The 19,287-nt window shown below is 43.8% G+C and overlaps 1 protein-coding gene across 1 annotated transcript in view; it reads left to right on the forward strand.

Moving 5' to 3' along the window:
* The first annotated feature begins 934 nt into the window (after positions 1-934).
* The window catches only part of LOC139550247 (zinc finger E-box-binding homeobox 1-like), a 118,207-nt gene continuing 99,854 nt past the window's right edge, over positions 935-19,287 (forward strand). The window contains exon 1 of the mRNA XM_071360996.1: positions 935-1,025. Within this exon, the coding sequence (XP_071217097.1) occupies positions 968-1,025 (58 nt within the window). The 5' untranslated portion in view covers positions 935-967. The remainder of the gene's footprint in view (positions 1,026-19,287) is intronic.

Consider the following 19,287-nt stretch of genomic DNA (forward strand, 5'->3'; position numbering starts at 1 on the left):
GTGTTGTGTGTGTGGGCGTATGTGTGCAGAGGTGTCATGCCTATAGGGGGCACAGGGGCACGTGTAGCTTCAAACAGCTGAAAACACCACCATAGTGGTTTAGATGGTACAATGACATTAGTTCTACACTGTACATTGCTTGTTTTGTCACATAAAATGAAATTAGGGGAAAGTACTTGTTTAACAACCAGGAAATGGAGGAGCAATTTCTGCATAGTGCACCTTTAAGCATAATGATTCTGGCTCTAAATTACAAGAGAAATCTGTTTTAGTTTTTTTGTTTAATGCTAAATTCTCCAACTTCCACCTCCCAGCCATCCTCATGTTCTTTGTGCTCCATGTTTTCTGGTGTGCACGATGCACGAGTGTGGGTGGTGGGGTGTCACTGTAAGTATGTGTGAGTGTGTGTACATTGAGTCCTGTGTGTGTGCAGAGCCAGCGCAGGAGAGTTTGTGCAAAAAAATGTGTGTGTGTTTTTACAAAACTGTTATAGAGTAGCCTACGTGTGCAGCAGCAACAGTCCGGCTTTTAAGAGGTTAATGTTCTGTCACGTGAACGGTTGCCTGTCGCTTGAAGGAGCTTCTCCTTTCCAAATGTGAACTTCATAATTGTAGCAAGCAGCCTAGTAATGGACTGTCTATTACCTGTCAAAATGTTACCTGTTATCAAAACAACTTGCCATATCTATTTCACCACGTATCCTATCTGTTCCGCAACAGGCGCAAACACGCTAGTGTCCGGCGTAATCAAAAGGTCGGGATGGACTCACGTGCTGCCAGTAGGGGGATTGACAACGCGCTGAGGTGATAGCGGTGAAGAAGGTGATGTCGTAAAGCAGAGAGTGTCGTAAACCAGGTGCAGCTCAGGGAGGGAGGTAGAGTGGAGAGAGGAGGGGGTACGGGAGGGAGGGAGGGATGGGGGGGGGGGCTGACTCGCTCGGGCAGCATTCAGACACAGCGAAAGGATCATGGCGGATGGCCCCAGGTGTAAGCGCAGAAAACAGGCGAACCCGAGGAGGAATAACGGTAAGTCAAACTCCGTAAAAACAACGGGTAACGATTCAGTGAGACGGACTACGTACTTTTGTGTTCATTTAACTCTGTTCGTCGACTTTGGGACTTTCCTGAACAACGTTTTAGGGACTTCAAGTGCTGGAAAGTAGTAAGTAGCCTATATTCCAGTGTGCTGTGTACCGTTATACCTGTCTCGCTTCTCTCTCCGCCTAGCGGTGCATTGCTCGAGCGTACCGTTATACTCGCCTCTCATCCCGTGGACTGGAGGTTAACTTTTCTCCTTGTTTTTCCAATACACAAGCTGCAATGTGTTATATATGTTCAAATAAATCGTGACGTTTGCTACCTTTTTTTGCTCAACAAAAACTTCTCAGCTACACAGGCTAGCTTGCTAACGTGCTGCCCCAGCCATGCAGTTCAGTTAAGCTGAGCCACCTGATATTTTGTGCTGAAAAATAACTAGTAGATAACGATAATAGCTAATAGTTGGTCTTGTTTTACTACCGGGTCGCAGAGTTATTTGAGTGTGATGGAATATTCAGCAATGTGCTTGTGTAGTCACTGATTGCATGTCATTCTCGACTTGCATTATATCATTATCTAAAATAAATAGCTACATATTGTATTCGGGATTGTGTTGGAATTGTTTTGGATAACAACCCCTCCGGTTAGCTGCCCGCAAAACTTTTTTGATGCATTGTTTGTCGCGTGGTTTGCTTAAAGGTAAGAGCTGTGTTGTACAAATTGTTGTTTTATTTAGCCACTTTGTCAACTTAGATTTTAATATATTACACTCAGGCATCTCGTGGTATGCTTTTTGGGTAGCATAACATTGTTTTGGGCATGGTAGGTGATATGTTGTAGTCCTCAAAATAGAGCTTGTTGAATAACTTGTGATGATTTTCATTTGTGGAAGATAAGCTGATTTGTGGAAGATAGTAGTTTACCTGTTATGCTGCAGGAAATAAATGGGCGTCATACAGTTTTCCTATGTGTGTGAGCAACTGCTGCAGTCTCTTAAAGGAATCTAGCTAGGCAGCAGCAACAGCGCCAGCTGCCTTGACATTCTCTTTTACCTCTAACTTTACATGCGAGAGCAAGGAATTTATTTTATTTTATTTGATTGTGAAGAATATAGTTCAATTGCGCTACAGGAACATAAATAGGATAATGATTCTCAGTTTGCTAAATTCACAAAATACCATAGAAAATACACAACATTATAGCTACAATAACCCAGAACAGCTATTTATATTTCCGATGTAGCCTAATCAATCACTTGATTTATGAAGTTTGTCTGCAGATTATTGTAACTTGGATTTGACTTTAAATTGGACCAGAAAAGAGTAGCTTCTTCTCATTGGATAACCTATTACCTGTGTTCTACCTATCTTCCTCACTTTTACTCAACCTACCAGCCAATAAAATCTTATTTTAGGTAAATATCGTTATATGAGTGGTGAGATGAGGGGCTGGAAACGGAAAGCACCTTTTTATGTGGCGGCTGACGACACACGCTGTGACACACAGAGTTGAGCGCCGTGCGCAGGCAGGAGCCGTGAACATGTACACCTGAACAGGGAAAACGGGGCTCGCAAATGTCCTCCTATAAAAACATACATGTGGTGCTTATCTATACAGTATTATTTGCACAGATTGCGGGGACGTGTTTGTTTATTTGAAACCTATATTTATTCTAGAGCAGACGCGGAAAAGACTCCAAAACGCTGCAGCAAATGGCAACTTGTGCAGGTAGAAAAACATGGTTTGGTTTATAGTTTACCCGTGCATGGATGTGTCAGCGTCAGAAGCTTGTTTCTCAATGTTTGTTGGTTTTGCTCTCGCTGGATTTTACCAATATGTTCGTGTTTGATTATGATGTTTTTTGTTCCGTTATTTTTCTTTTGTCGGAACGAGTGATGTTTAGTGTCCTCTAGTGTAGCCTGCCGCCCTGTGTGTGTCACCGTGCAGGCAGGCAAGAAAGAATAGGTTGTGCCGGAAAATGAAAGTGATGCATAAGGTGGTTGCGAATGCGAATGACTCCGCTATTTTCAGTAGGCGAATAGGCAGCAATAGGCTCTGTGAAACAGGCAGCACCAGCTACATGTTTTCCGTCTGTTGTTTTCAATTATATTGTTATGCAATTTCCGAGTGGGTCGATAGAATGGAATGGCGGTGTGTACCGTTACTGCAGTGAAGGCGGGGCTGCTGCTTTTTAGGTTATGAGACGGGACAGGTATGCAAGGTGATGCAACACCTATGAAGGTGCCTCGAATTATATACTTCGGTCGATATTATTGTTTTAATGTACATCCGGCATATTCAATTAATTTGATCACGTATTGATTAGGATGGCAAGATATATTATTTGGTGTTATTTCTAACAGGCACAGATCCGCTTCTCTCTGAATAACGGTACACATCAAGATGGCAAAGGTGCTTTCGCTCATTTCCCTTATTTTCACCTTCGCCCTCAGGTTTGTTTCCAGGTCTTGCTCATTCATGGCATTTTATTTTAGCCTAAACCTTATGTTTAACTCCCCTTTGTCCATTTTTTGTAATTCTATAATTTTTTTATTGTAAAAAAACCCCACATGAACTCGCTTTTATTTATAATCTGCGTTACATCTGAAATAATGAATTACCTATTTGAGTGTTGTGATAGGTTTACATTATTGATGAGTAATAACGGAAAGAACGGTGTTATTTCATGAAGCACTCCCTCCCAGTAGCAAATCAAAAGATGCTAGAGCAGGCAGGGTGTCACGTGGTGTCTCTCTTCCCTACATGGGGTGATGTTTTCACCTTGATGCTGTTTCTTGTCGGGTCCTTGACGCTGCTATTTTCATCTTGTAGCCAATTATGGTATCATAGCCTACTTCAGATTTTTTGATGTTTTTACAAGTTGATAAGTGTGTGTGTGTGCATTTGTGTGTGTGTGTGTGAGTGTGTGAGCAAGACCTCCTGCTGAGTGACAGTTGAGAGGAATCAAGGCTGCTCACAGTGCCCTGCCTTGACAGATGAAGGTCTGGGTTACGCCCCAAATGGCACCCTATTCCCTGTATAGTGCACTACTTTTGACCAGGGCCCGATTCCCTGTGTAGTGCACTACTTTTAACCCGGGGCCCTATTCCCTGTGTAGTGCACTACTTTTAACCTGGGCACCCATAGGGCTCTGGTCAAAAGTCAAATAGAATAAAGCTTTATTCAGACAGCACATGTCAGAAATGGAATGCAACACAGTGCGCTGCACAGGGAAAAAACGAATAAAAACAATGAAAATAAAAATGGAAATATTTACTAGACAACAGACATAAGAGGATAAAAACCAAAAGAATTACAATACAAACTGAACGTGTGTCCTGGCCTGGTTAGGCAGGTGTTGGCCACCCTTAAGCACGACTTTTGTCACGCCTCCGTCCTCCAACACTCTCCTCCTCTCTGTCTCTCTGTCTCTCCCCCTCTCTGTCTTTCTTTCTGTCTCTCTGTCTCTCCTCCTCTCTGTCTCTCTCTCTCCCCCTCGCTGTCTTTCTTTCTCTCAATTCAATTTAAGGGCTTTATTGGCATAGAAAACGTATGTTAACATTGCCAAAGCAAGTGAAGTAGATAATAAACAAAAGTGAAATAAACAATATAAAATGAACAGTAAACATTACACTCACAGAAGTTCCAAAAGAATAAAGACATTTCAAATGTCATATTATGTCTATATACAGCGTCGTAACGATGTGCAAATAGTTAAAGTACAAAAAGGGAAAATATATCAACATTTTGTGTTTGTTCTTCACTTCTTTTCTTGTGGCAACAGGTCACACATTTTGCTGCTGTGATGGCACACTGTGGTATTTCACCCAGTAGATGAAGTAGGGAGTTTATCAAAATTGGATTTGTTTTCAAATTCTTTGTGCGTCTGTTTAATCTGAGGGAAATATGTGTCTCTAATATGGTCATACATTGGGCAGGAGGTTAGGAAATGCAGCTTAGTTTCCACCTAATTTTGTGGGCAGTGTGTACAATTTTGTTGGCAGTGTGTACATAGTCTTCTCTTGAGAGCCAGGTCTGCCTACGACGGCCTTTCTCAATAGCAAGGCTATGCTCACTGAGTCTGTACATAGTCTAAGCTTTCCTTAATTTTGGGTCAATCACAGTTGTCAGGTATTCTGCCACTGTGTTTCAGGCCAAATAGAATTATAGTTTGCTCAGTTTTTTTGTTAATTACTTGACACATTGGAAAGAATTATCTTTTTGTTTTCTCATGATCGATCTCTCTCCCCTCTCTCTCAATTCAATTCAAAGGGCTTTATTGGCATGGGAAGCATATGTTTACATTGCTAAAGCAAGTGAAATAGATAATATTTCCTCTCTCTGCAGAGGCTGTAATTTAACACTGCAATTTGGGAGTATAGGAATGTGTGCTCGTATTAACATACCTCGCAGTATAAACACAGCCCGTAGCTGCTTAGGATTTCAGTCATACTCACTACTATGTCCCAAATGGCACCCTATGCTCTATATAGTGCCCTACTATACTACCCCATAAGGCTCTGGTCAAAAGTAGTGCACTATATAGGGAATAGGGTTCCATTTGGGACTGTTTGACCTGATTAAAGATGAGCCAAATCCATGGTTGAAGGTTGCGAAGTCAGACCCTCAAAGGCATGGTTGTTACTGTTTCTGATAGGGAGTGGTGGAGATTAAAACAATGTCTAGATATTCATTATTTAACAGTATATTTAGAATATTAAATGAGAGCCGTTCTACTGTGACTTTGATGTGCCTAGTAGATTTAGGACTGCAGGTAACCGAAAGGTTGCTGGTGTGCAAATGTGCCCTTGAGCAAGGCACTTAAAACAAATTGCTCCTGTAAGTCGCTCTGGATAAGAGCGTCTGCTATATGATGTACATTTACGGAAGGTTCTAATTCACATGTTCAGTAGCAGTGGCCACAGCAGCCCTGACTGTGTTGATTGACCTGTGACCACAGTGTCACACAAAATGTCACTTTCCCCTCATTCTAAGAGGCTTCTTCTAAGAGCCTGAGGCACTGTGTCCATGTCCCTTTAATGAAAGGGTCCTGAGGAGTGACAAAGCACTCAGGATGTCCTTTGGCATGTCTAGATAGTATACAGCTTTTGTCAAATTATCCTTAGCCAAATTCTGTTACATTAATTGTCCTAACCTGCTACATTAATTGTCCTAACCTGCTGGCGTAATTTCTCCTAAACCTGCTCCGAAAATTACATTTTGACAAAAGCTGTATCCCTTCTAGACAAAACCGATGTCTTTGGCCTAAACTCCATCTCTCCCCTTTTATGGTAGAGGGGGAGGTGCATCGAGACTGGGGGGAGGGGCTGCTGTGACTAATGTGTGTGTGTGTGTGTGTGTGTGTGTGTGTGTGTGTGTGTGTGTGTGTGTGTGTGTGTGTGTGTGTGTGTGTGTGTGTGTTTAGAAAGGTGGAAACGTCTCTTTTCCTCTGGGCTTTGCATAACAACATGGCCTCTTCTTGTTCAGATTGAATCCATGTGTGGCTGCCTGCAAGGCTAAAGCACATGGTCCCTGTAAGTCTATTGTGTTGTAATGAAATGACGTAGCCAGATAACGCCTATCACCTCCCTGTTTGTGAGAAATGGCTTATCTATTCAGATGAAGTAGGCTATGTATTATAATGCATTTATACTTGTGTAAACCTATCCTACATCAAGTGATACAAAATACTGAACTGCAGGGTTGTATTCATTAGTACACACTGTAACAAAAACATTTTGCGCCGGAAAATTAAAAACAAGCGATTCTTATTGGACAAGTTCAGGTAGTTGCTGCTTGTTTCGGACAGTTGCTTCCGTTTCGTTCCTAGTGAATAGGAACCAGGTATAAAAAAAGACCTCATCAAGGTGTAATTCAGCAATAATGCCAGAGTGGGTTTGGTAAATGGCCATTATACCACAAACGTTGCCTTATTGCTATTATATACTGGTTACCAACGTAATTAGTGCAGTAAAAATACATGTTTTGTCATACCCGTGGTATACGGTCTGATATACTACGGCTGCCAGCCAATCAGCATTCAGGGCTTGAACCACCCAGTTTATAATGTCAGTTAGCCCACGCTATGTCCTATCATAGGTATAGGTCTTTATAATGTCAAACCATAGGCTAATCATAACTCAGAGGCAGTCCTTACAGTTGTAGTCTATCTCGGGTTGGTACAGCTTGGCGCTTGCAATGCCAGGGTTGTGGGTTCATTTCCCACGGGGGACCAGTACAAAAAATATGAAAATGTATGTAAATGACTGAATGTAAATGACTAAATGGGAATGATTAAATGTAAATATATATATATATATATATATATATTTGAGAGAGGGTTAGACCATTCTCTTTAAGGCTTCCAGAGTACACCATGTTATTGTTTGACGAACTTAATTCCAGAAATAACCTGTTTTTCTTTTCTCTCTCTCTCTCTCTCTCTCTCTCTCTCTCTCTCTCTCTCTCTCTCTCTCTCTCTCTCTCTCTCTCTCTCTCTCTCTCTCTCTCTCTCTCTCTCTCTCTCTCTCTCTCTCTCTCTCTCTCTCTCTCTCTCTCTCTCTCTCTCTCTCTCTCTCTCTCTCTCTCTCTCTCACACCAGCTTGATTCAGTCACCTGAATAACATGAAGCAACAGCCTATAGGCTAGGTGCTCTACTGGGTCTGGTGATGGCTGATGCTTAGGTTATTGTGTGCCCAGGCTTCCGTGTGAAAGAAGGCCCAGAGAGAAAGGCCTCAAAGTGTGTCCCAAATGGCACCCTATTCCCTAAATAGTACCCTACATTTGACCAGGGACCAAGGGCTATTTTTTTCACCAGGGCCCATAGAGCTCTGGTCAAAAGTAGGACACTATTTAGAGAATAGGGTGCGATTTGATACGCGACCCTAGTTACCTTTGCCGTTGACCGGCCTCCCTCCTACCTCAGCCAGTGATGTGTGTGTGAGGCAGAAGAAAGAGTCCATTCAGAGGAGTGTGACGGGGGGGGGGGGGGGGGGGACTCTCTTTCTTTCACCCTCAGTTGGTGGGAATCCCTCTCCTTATTCTCCACCAGCTCATTTGCATATCCTCCCATTCTCTTTATTTATTGAGGCCTCGGCAAGGAATACAGAGTGAGTCACTCCACTCCAGGAATTTATGAAATCATTTGAAATCTCCCCAGCTAAGCCTTTAGTCCCACTGAGCATAAACACTATATATACAAAAGTATGTGGACGCCCCTTCAAATTAGTGGAGTCGGCTATTTCAGCCACACCCGTTGCTGACAGGTGTATGAAAATTGAGCACATAAGGGCCTCCCGAGTGGCGCAGTGGTCTAAGACACTGCATCGCAGTGCTAGAGGCGTCACTACAGACACGGATTCGATCCCGGGCTGTATCACAACCGGCCGTGACCGTGAGTCCCATAGGGCGGCGCACAATTGGCCCAGCGTTGTCCGGGTTAGGGGAGGGTTTGGCCGGGGGGGCTTTACTTGGCTCATCGCGCTCTAGCGACTCCTTGTGGTGGGCCGGGCGCCTGCAGGCTGACCTCTGGGTAAGCGGGTGGGTCTTAAGAAGTGTGGTTTGGCGGGTCATGTTTTGGAGGACACATGACTTGACCTTTGCCTCCCGAGCCCGTTGGGGAGTTGCAGTGATGACACAAGATCAAAATTGTGGAGAAAAGGGGATAAAATAATTGTAATAATAATAATTTTGAGCGCCAAAACGCAATATCTATAGACAAACATTGGCAGTAGAAGAACTCGGTGACTTTCAACGTGGCACCATCATAGGATGCCACCTTTCCAACAAGTCAGTTCATCAAATTACTGCCCTGCTAGAGCTGACTGGTCAACTGTAAGAGCAACAACAGCTCAGCCGCGAAGTGGTCGGCCACACAAGCTCACAGAACGGGAGTAAGTAAGTAGCGCGTAAAAAATAGTCTGTCCTCAGTTGCAACACTCATTACCGAGTTCCAAACTGCCTCTGGAAGCAACGTCAGCACAATAACTGTTCGTTGGGAGCTTCATGAAATGGGTTTCCATGGCCGAGCAGCCTCACACAAGCCTAAGATCACCATGCGCAATGCCAAGCATCGGCTAGAATGGTGTAAATCTAGTTGCCATTGGACTCTGGAGCAGTGGAAACGAGTTCTCTGGAGTGATGAATCACACTTCACCATCTGGCAGTCCGACGGACAAATCTGGGTTTGTCGGATGCCAGGAGAATGCTACCTGCCCGAATGCAGTGCCAACTGTAAAGTTTGGTGGAGGATGAATAATGATCTGGGGCTGTTTTCCATGATTCAGGCCCCTTAGTTCCAGTGTGCTACAGCATACAATTACATTTGAGACGATTCTGTGCTTCCAACTTTGTGGCAACAGTTTGAGGAAAGCCCTTTTCTGTTTCAGCATGACATGCACAAAGTGAGGTCCATACAGAAATAGTTTGTCGAGATCGGTGTGGAAGAACTTGACTGGCCTGACTAATGCTCTTGTGGCTGAATGGAAGTAAGTCCCCGCAGCAATGTTCCAACATCTAGTCTAGTGGACAGCCTCCCCAGAAGAGTAGAGGCTGTTATAGCAGCAAAGGGGGGACCAACTCCATATTAATGCCCATGATTTTGGAATGAGATGTGCAATGAGCAGGTGTCCACATACCTTTGGTCATGTAGTGTAAATATTTTGGCCTGGGGTGGGTCTGGCTGATTTTCCTATCCTCCCTGGTGGTTGTCATTGAAATACTGTAGTTTCTATACCTGTGGTATCTTTTATAAACAGACAGGTCATTTGTCTTCACTAACCTGGTTCTCTAACAGTATCCCAAAGCCCTAATACGGACTGCACAGTAATAAGGAGAGACTAGGAGTTTATGCTGGAGTGGGCTGGCTGTGGACTTAACAGTACGGAGGAGCTGTGATGTAGCCTAATGAGGGATCATTAGCTAGTGCTAACAGCTGCTGTGATGGTTTTGGTGCTGCTCTCTGCTTTTCCTCTGAGTTATGTTCATGAGAAAGAAAGACATTGGGAGAGAGAGAGAGAGAGAGAGACTGAAGGAGAGAGAGAGGTGGGTGGGCAATGTGGTCTCAGGGAAATGCGTATTATTCTGTACGTAAATCTGTGCCACTCCGTTTATTGTGATATGTTACATTACATTAGGTTATATTGTGAATGGAATAGTGGGTCGTACAAGATCATATGAATTAGAGGACGTACAGTATCATACATATTACCCGGTCGTGAATTAGAGGATGTAACATATCCTACATCTTGGAGGACATATAGTATTGCACGTCTTTATCTGAGACCATGTTGCTTGTTGCTGAGTAACAACAAAGGAGAATTACGAGAAGAATTTACGCTGGCAGTTAGGGGAACTAACGACAACGGTTAGGTGAATTTACGTAGCGGGTTAGGTGAAATGGGTTAAGTTTAGAATAAGGGTTAGGGGAAGGGTTAGATAAATTGCTACAGTTGTTCCTAACACACAAACTTTGGATTGCTAGACGGTCACAGATAACACCCGACCATCCTCCCCGACCAACCTCCCCGACCAACCTCCCCGACCAACCTCCCCGACCATCCTCCCCGACCAACCTCCCCGACCATCCTCCCCGACCAACCTCCCCGACCAACCTCCCCGACCAACCTCCCCGACCATCCTCCCCGACCATCCTCCCCGACCATCCTCCCCGACCATCCTCCCCGACCAACCTCCCCGACCAACCTCCCCGACCATCCTCCCCGACCAACCTCCCCGACCAACCTCCCCGACCATCCTCCCCGACCAACCTCCCCGACCATCCTCCCCGACCAACCTCCCTACTTTTGTTTCTGTCTAAAGTCAATAGACCATTGGTAGGTATCATACGTATTGGAGGTGATCAGAAATACATTGAGTTATTTCTCTGAGGCCAGGCTGGGGTGGGAGGAAGAGTCGGTGGAGGAGGAGGAGGAGGAGGAGGAGGAGGAGGAGGGAGAGAGAGACCTCCCAGCAAGCACCTTACCTAAGCCTAGCAGTTCTTGTGCATGTCCCAAATGACACCCTATTCTCTATATCCCAAATGGGTGCTATTCTCTATATCTGAATGGCACCCTATTCTATATTTCCAAAAGGCACCCTATTCTCTATATCTGAATGGCACCCTATTCTATATATCTGAATGGCACCCTATTCTATATATATGAATGGCACCCTATTCTATATATATGAATGGCACCCTATTCTATATATCTGAATGGCACCCTATTCTATATATATGAATGGCACCCTATTCTCTATATCTGAATGGCACCCTATTCTCTATATCTGAATGGCACCCTATTCTCTATATCGGAATGGCACCCTATTCTCTATATCGGAATGACACTATATTCTCTATATCCCAAATGGCACCCTATTCTCTATATCTGAATGGCACCCTATTCAGTATATAGTGCACTACTTTGGTACACTGTAAAAATAGAAAGACTCAAGACACCATGATTGTGTAGTGAAACCATGAAAAGCAGTTCACCTAACTTGAGATCTGGTGTTTGAATGGAAACCCATTGTAAGTGTTCTGATACACAGAAGGGGTTTTAAAACAGAATACAAGTCAAATCTGAATATTGGTGTTTTTAAGAGAGTTTGTGGGGTTTCAGTGCATGTGAAAGGCAACATCAAAACACAAAAATCTATATGTTTTTGGAGACTGTCTCTCAAACAATCAACTGGTTAAGAAATGAAAATGGTTTATAGCATAAGAATATTTTCATGATAAGGGCCTATGGAGAATATTTTTGTTGAATTCTATCTTTTCTCAATGCTTAATTTAGACAGATTAGAAACAGGAGGAGACAGAGAAGGAGTGAAAGTGGGACAGACGGAGGCTGAACCTCCGACTACTGGGGCAGTAAGATGGCACATTTCATTGGAATTTCATTGGCATTTTACACACTCGACCACACAGCCACACTGTACTTAATAAAAACAACCGACATATACATAAGAAAACTGAATGCAAGTCATTTAATTTTACAAAAAAATGTCTGAATAAATCCAAGCTACTATGTTGCTCTTTTATGAGGATAACCAAAGATAGAGATAATTGAGTGAATATACTCACTGGAAGTCTGTGTTTTTTAAAATCTCCTTGCACTTCCTGTCATACCACATGGTTCAGCTTTTAGAGGATTGTCGGTAATATATATTTTTTTACACTTTATGATTCTCATACACAATGTTGTATACTTGTTTAAAGAAAGACAAGTATACTTCTATATTAGCATTAAGCAGCTTGTTGTGCCGTGAGGTGTAATGGTTAATGATGAACAGATATCAAAACCATTAGGCAAAATGACGTTCAATGATGAGATGACCCATTCCCACTTTTCCAACTTCTGACGATCGAGGCAAATACAGTATCCTGCGATGCGTGTTGTAAAACCTCTAGTTACTGTTGGTGGATTGAGCACTGTGCTTACCTGCCTAAATTGGCACATTATCAGATAAACTACATGGCCAACAGTATAGTCGAACATCTCATTCCAAAGTCATGGGTATTAATATAGACTTGGTCCAGTCTTTGCTGCTATAACAGCCTCCACTCTTCTGGGAAGGCTTTTCACTAGATGTTGGAACATTGCTGTGGGGACTTGCTTCCATTCAGCCACAAGAGCATTAGTGAGGTCGGGCACTGATGTTGGGCGATTAGGCCTGGCTCACAGTCGCCCTCATCACAAAGGTGTTCGATGGGGTTGTGGTCAGGGTTCTGTGCAGGCCAGTCAAGTTCTCCCACACCGATCTCGACAAACCTTTTTTGTATGAACGTCGCTTTGTGCACAGGGGTATTGTCATGCTGAAACAGGAAAGGGCTTTCCCCAAACTGTTGCCGCAAAGTTGGAAGAACAGAATTGTCTAGAATGTCATTGTATGCTGTAGCGTTAAGATTTCCCTTCACTGGAACTAAGGGGCCTGAACCATGAAAAACAGCCCCAGACCATTATTCTTCCTCCACCAAACTTTACAGTTGGCACTATGCGTTGGGGCAGGTAGTGTTCTCCGGGCATCTACCAAACCCAGATTTGTCCGTCGGACTGCCAGATGGTGAAGCATGATTCACCACTCCAGAGAACGCGTTTACACTGTTCCAGAGTCCAATGGTGACAAGCTTTACACCACTACAGCCGACACTTGGCATTCCACATGATGATCTTAGGCCTGTGTGCGGCTGCTCGGCCATGGAAACCCATTTCATAAAGCTCACTACGAACAGTTATTGTGCTGACGTTGCTTCCAGAGGCACTTTGGAACTCGAGTGTGTCAACCCGAGGACAGATGATTCTTACGCTCTACACGAGTCAGCACTCGGTTGTCCCGTTCTGTGAGCTTGTGTGGCCTATCACTTCGCGGCTGAGCCGTTGTTGCTCCTAGACATTTCCACTTCACAAAATCAACACTTACAGTTGACCGGGAAAGCTCTAGAAGGGCAGAAATTGACTTGTTGGAAAGGTGGCACCCTATGACAGTGTCACGTTGAAAGTCACTGAGCTCCAGAGGCCATTCTACTGCCAATGTTTGTCTATGGAGATTGCATGGCTGTGTGCTCGATTTTATACACCTGTCAGCAACGGGTGTGGCTATAATAGCCTAATCCACTAATACTTTTGGCCATGTAGTGTATATATATCAATGTTAACCATTCAACTGCTCCAGAAGGGATCTAATTCTGCACTAGACAGGATGTGAAACATCATCATAGTGTTTAGAAGCTTTAGAGGGAGGAAACGGCACCCAAAAGAGAAGGGATCTAATTCTGCACTAAACAGAACTCGAAACACCAAGATAGTGTCTTCAACCTTTTCCTGTAGGTTCCCACACCTTGGCAAGGTGTTGCACACAGTGGTGTAAGGTACTTAAGTAAAAATGCTTTGAAATAATACTTAAGTAGTTTTGGGGGGTATTTGTACTTTACTATTTATATTTATGGCAACTTTTACTTTTACTTCACTACATTCCTAAAGAAGATAATGTACTTTTTACTTCATACATTTTCCCTAATACCCAAAAGTACTTGACAGGAAAATGATCCAATTCACACACTTATCAAAAGAACATCCCTGGCCATCCCTACTGTCTCTGAGCTGGCAGACTCACAAAAAAAACGAATCCTTCGTTTGTAAATTATGTCTGAGTGTTGGAGTGTGCCCCTGGCTATCCGTCAAAAAATAAATAAATGAATGGTGCCGTCTGGTTTGCTTAATATAAGGAAGTTGAAATGCTTTTACTTTTGATACTTTAGTATATTTGAAACCAAATACTTTTAGACTTTTACTCAAGTAATATTTTACTGGGTAACTTTCACTTTTACTTGAGTCATTTTCTATGAAGGTATCTTTACTTTTACTCAAGTATGAAAATGGAGTACTTTTTCCACCACTGGTTGCACAACACACGGTTAAGTGGTGTTGCAAAACACCACGTCATGTTTCAAACACATCTCAGGATGAGGTGTTTCAATACTCCAGCAAAGTTACGGTTTCGTCTCGTCTCCATCGAGCTGCCACCAGTTTTGGTGTTACAAAGCATTTCATTTTAACAGTGTAGACAGTAGAGAATAGGCCATAGGGTGCCGTTTTGGCAAGGGGGACTGTACTCTACAAAGAAGAGGACCCTGGGAGTGTGTGTGTGTGTGTGTGTGTGTGTGTGTGTGTGTGTGTGTGTGTGTGTGTGTGTGTGTGTGTGTGTGTGTGTGTGTGTGTGTGTGTGTGTGTGTGTGTGTGTGTGTGTGTGTGTGTGTGTGTGTGTGTGTGTGTGTGAGAAAGGAACACTGGAAAGGTTTGTTGTTGTGGAGCAGATTGATGATTGAATGACATGGCCTAATATGGGTTTATATGCAGGATGTACTTGCAGACTATACTGTATGCGTGTGTGCGTACGTTAGTGTGTGTCTGCTCGGTGCAGCACGTGTGTGTGTGCGTGTGCGTGTGTGTGTGTAATGAATTAGAGGTGATGTCAACTAATTGGCCTCTCCAGGGGTGATGTGAGTAGAGGGTGTGTCAGGGGAGGCTGTGTAGATGTGTAGATGTGTGTGTGTGTGTGTGTGTGTGTGTGTGTGTGTGTGTGTGTGTGTGTGTGTGTGTGTGTGTGTGTGTGTGTGTGTGTGTGTGTGTGTGTGTGTGTGTGTGTGTGTGTCAAGAGAGGCTATGTTGATGAGGCTGTAAAGAGGTACGTTTTGGGACGCTGGTCCCTGTGTACACCTACTGTTTAGTGTGTTGTCTCTGTCTGAAGGAGTCCCCCTATGGGTGAACAGTGGACTAATGAATAAGGTTGCATAAAACATCTTGATTCTACATGGGGACAGTTTACTACAGCAAGAAAATAATTCTGCAGCCACAGGAAATGTGAACCATTATGTGGATTATAATTCATGGACATTTTCTGTAGGTGTTGATAAATATTTCCGTAAGGGAAAATCAAATCTGACATTTCTAAGTGGAAATTACAAACTTAACCTTTATTTAACTAGGCAAGTCAGTTAAGAACAAATTCTTATTTACAATGACAGCCTACTGGGGTAACAGTGGGTTAATTGCCTTGTTCAGGGGCAGAACGACAGATTGTTACCTTGTCAGCTCGGGGATTCAATCTAGCAACCTTTTGGTTACTGGCCCAATGCTCTAACCACTAGGCTACCTGCCGCCCATTGCAGGAAAGTTATCCTGCAACACGGTGATCAAATGAAGATCCTACATCTGTAAGTGATATTTCCTGGGTAGTGGGTACAGAGCTAACCCTAACCTGATATAATATTTCCTGGGTACTGGGTACAGAGCTAACCCTAACCTGATATAATATTTCCTGGGTACTGGGTACAGAGCTAACCCTAACCTGACGTGATAGTGCCTGGGTAGTGGGTACAGAGCTAACCCTAACCTGATGTGATAGTGCCTGGGTAGTGGGTACAGAGCTAACCCTAACCTGATGTGATAGTGCCTGGGTAGTGGGTACAGAGCTAACCCTAACCTGATGTGATAGTGCCTGGGTTGTGGGTACAGAGCTAACCCTAACCTGACGTGATAGTGCCTGGGTAGTGGGTACAGAGCTAACCCTAACCTGATGTGATAGTGCCTGGGTAGTGGGTACAGAGCTAACCCTAACCTGATGTGATAGTGCCTGGGTAGTGGGTACAGAGCTAACCCTAACCTGATGTGATAGTGCCTGGGTAGTGGGTACAGAGCTAACCCTAACCTGATGTGATAGTGCCTGGGTAGTGGGTACAGAGCTAACCCTAACCTGATGTGATAGTGCCTGAGTAGTGGGTACAGAGCTAACCCTAACCTGATGTGATAGTGCCTGAGTAGTGGGTACAGAGCTAACCCTAACCTGATGTGATAGTGCCTGGGTTGTGGGTACAGAGCTAACCCTAACCTGATGTGATAGTGCCTGGGTAGTGGGTACAGAGCTAACCCTAACCTGATGTGATAGTGCCTGGGTAGTGCCTGGATAGTGCCTGGGTAATGGGTACAGAGCTAACCCTAACCTGATGTGATAGTGCCTGGGTTGTGGGTACAGAGCTAACCCTAACCTGATGTGATAGTGCCTGGGTAGTGGGTACAGAGCTAACCCTAACCTGATGTGATAGTGCCTGGGTAGTGGGTACAGAGCTAACCCTAACCTGATGTGATAGTGCCTGGGTAGTGCCTGGATAGTGCCTGGGTAATGGGTACAGAGCTAACCCTAACCTGATGTGATATTTCCTGGGTACTGGGTACAGAGCTAACCCTAACCTGATGTGATAGTGCCTGGGTAGTGGGTACAGAGCTAACCCTAACCTGATGTGATAGTGCCTGGGTAGTGCCTGGATAGTGCCTGGGTAGTGGGTACAGAGCTAACCCTAACCTGATGTGATAGTGCCTGGGTAGTGGGTACAGAGCTAACCCTAACCTGATGTGATAGTGCCTGAGTAGTGGGTACAGAGCTAACCCTAACCTGATGTGATAGTGCCTGGGTAGTGGGTACAGAGCTAACCCTAACCTGATGTGATAGTGCCTGGGTAGTGGGTACAGAGCTTTCACATGAATATCTGTCTCTCAGTCACCACACAATAGTTTCAGTTTCAAGTTTCAAGTTTTAATGTCACATATACAAGTACAGTGAAATGCCTTTCTTGCAAACTCAACACCATACAATGCAATATCATACTAAAAATAGCAAGGTACAACAACAAAAAACTAGAGAAATAAGAAATAATAAGAATCCGATAAAGTAAGTAAGCATACTATATGGAGGGCCAGTTCCAGTACCATATTTACAATGTGCAGGGATACTGGAGTGATAGAGGTAGATACTGGAGTGATAGAGGTAGATACTGGAGTGATAGAGGTAGATACTGGAGTGGTAGAGGTAGATACTGGAGTGATAGAGGTAGATACTGGAGTGATAGAGGTAGATACTGGAGTGATAGAGGTAGATACTGGAGTGATAGAGGTAGATACTGGAGTGATAGAGGTAGATACTGGAGTGATAGAGGTAGATACTGGAGTGGTAGAGGTAGATACTGGAGTGATAGAGGTAGATACTGGAGTGATAGAGGTAGATACTGGAGTGGTAGAGGTAGATACTGGAGTGGTAGAGGTAGATACTGGAGTGATAGAGGTAGATACTGGAGTGGTAGAGGTAGATACTGGAGTGGTAGAGGTAGATACTGGAGTGGTAGAGGTAGATACTGGAGTGGTAGAGGTAGATACTGGAGTGATAGAGGTAGATACTGGAGTGATAGAGGTAGATACTGGAGTGATAGAGGTAGATACTGGAGTGGTAGAGGTAGATACTAGAGTGGTAGAGGTAGATACTAGAGTGATAGAGGTAGATACTGGAGTGGTAGAGGTAGATACTGGAGTGGTAGAGGTAGATACTGGAGTGGTAGAGGTAGATACTGGAGTGGTAGAGGTAGATACTGGAGTGATAGAGGTAGATACTGGAGTGATAGAGGTAGATACTGGAGTGGTAGAGGTAGATACTGGAGTGGTAGAGGTAGATACTGGAGTGATAGAGGCAGATACTGGAGTGATAGGGGTAGATACTGGAGTGGTAGAGGTAGATACTGGAGTGGTAGAGGTAGATACTGGAGTGATAGGGGTAGATACTGGAGTGGTAGAGGTAGATACTGGAGTGGTAGAGGTAGATACTGGAGTGATAGGGGTACAGTGCCCTCCACAAATATTGGCACCCTCTGTAAATATGAGCCAAACGTGCTGTGAAAATATAGTATTTATTGTTTATCCTCTTGGTCTTGCATTCAAAATATTCACAAAAATCGAACCTTTAATTGAAGTAAAGTAATTGAAAGAAAAAAATACATTGTTATCATAAAACAAATATTTTTTCTCAAATATATGTGTGCCTCAATTATTGGCACCATTTCTTTCAATACATTGTGCAACCTCCCTTTGCCAAGATAACAGCTCTGAGTCTTCTCCTATAATGCGTAATGAGGTTGGAGAACACATGACAAGGGATCTGAGACCATTCCTCCATACAGAATCTCTCCAGGTCCTTCAGATTCCCAGGTCCCGGCTTGTGGAATCTCTTCAGCTGTCACGCCCTGACCTTAGAGAGCCTTTTTATGTCTCTATTTGGTTTGGTCAGGGTGTGATTTGGGTGGGCATTCTATGTTTTTGTTTTCTATGATTTTGTATTTCTATGTTTTGGCCGGGTATGGTTCTCAATCAGGGGCAGCTGTCTATCGTTGTCTCTGATTGGGAACCATACTTAGGTAGACCTTTTTCCCTCCTTTCGTTGTGGGAAGTTAACTTTGTTTGTGGCACTATAGCATTTACATTACATTTTTACATTTAAGTCATTTAGCAGACGCTCTTATCCAGAGCGACTAACAAATTGGTGCATTCACCTTATGATATCCAGTGGAACAACCACTTTACAATAGTGCATCTAACTCTTTTAAGGGGGGGGGGGGGGTTAGAAGGATTACTTATCCTATCCTAGGTATTCCTTAAAGAGGTGGGGTTTCAGGTGTCTCCGGAAGGTGGTGATTGACTCCGCTGACCTGGCGTCGTGAGGGAGTTTGTTCCACCATTGGGGTGCCAGAGCAGCGAACAGTTTTGACTGGGCTGAGCGGGAACTGAGCGGGAACTGTACTTCCTCAGAGGTACAGTAGCCTTAAAATTGTAGACCTGCACAAGGCTGGGATGGGCTACAGGACAATAGGCAAGCAGCTTGGTGAGAAGGAAACAACTGTTGGCGCAATTATTAGAAAATGGAAGAAGTTCAA

Source organism: Salvelinus alpinus, chromosome 23 (genome assembly GCF_045679555.1).
Source record: "Salvelinus alpinus chromosome 23, SLU_Salpinus.1, whole genome shotgun sequence".
NCBI lineage: Eukaryota > Metazoa > Chordata > Actinopteri > Salmoniformes > Salmonidae > Salvelinus > Salvelinus alpinus.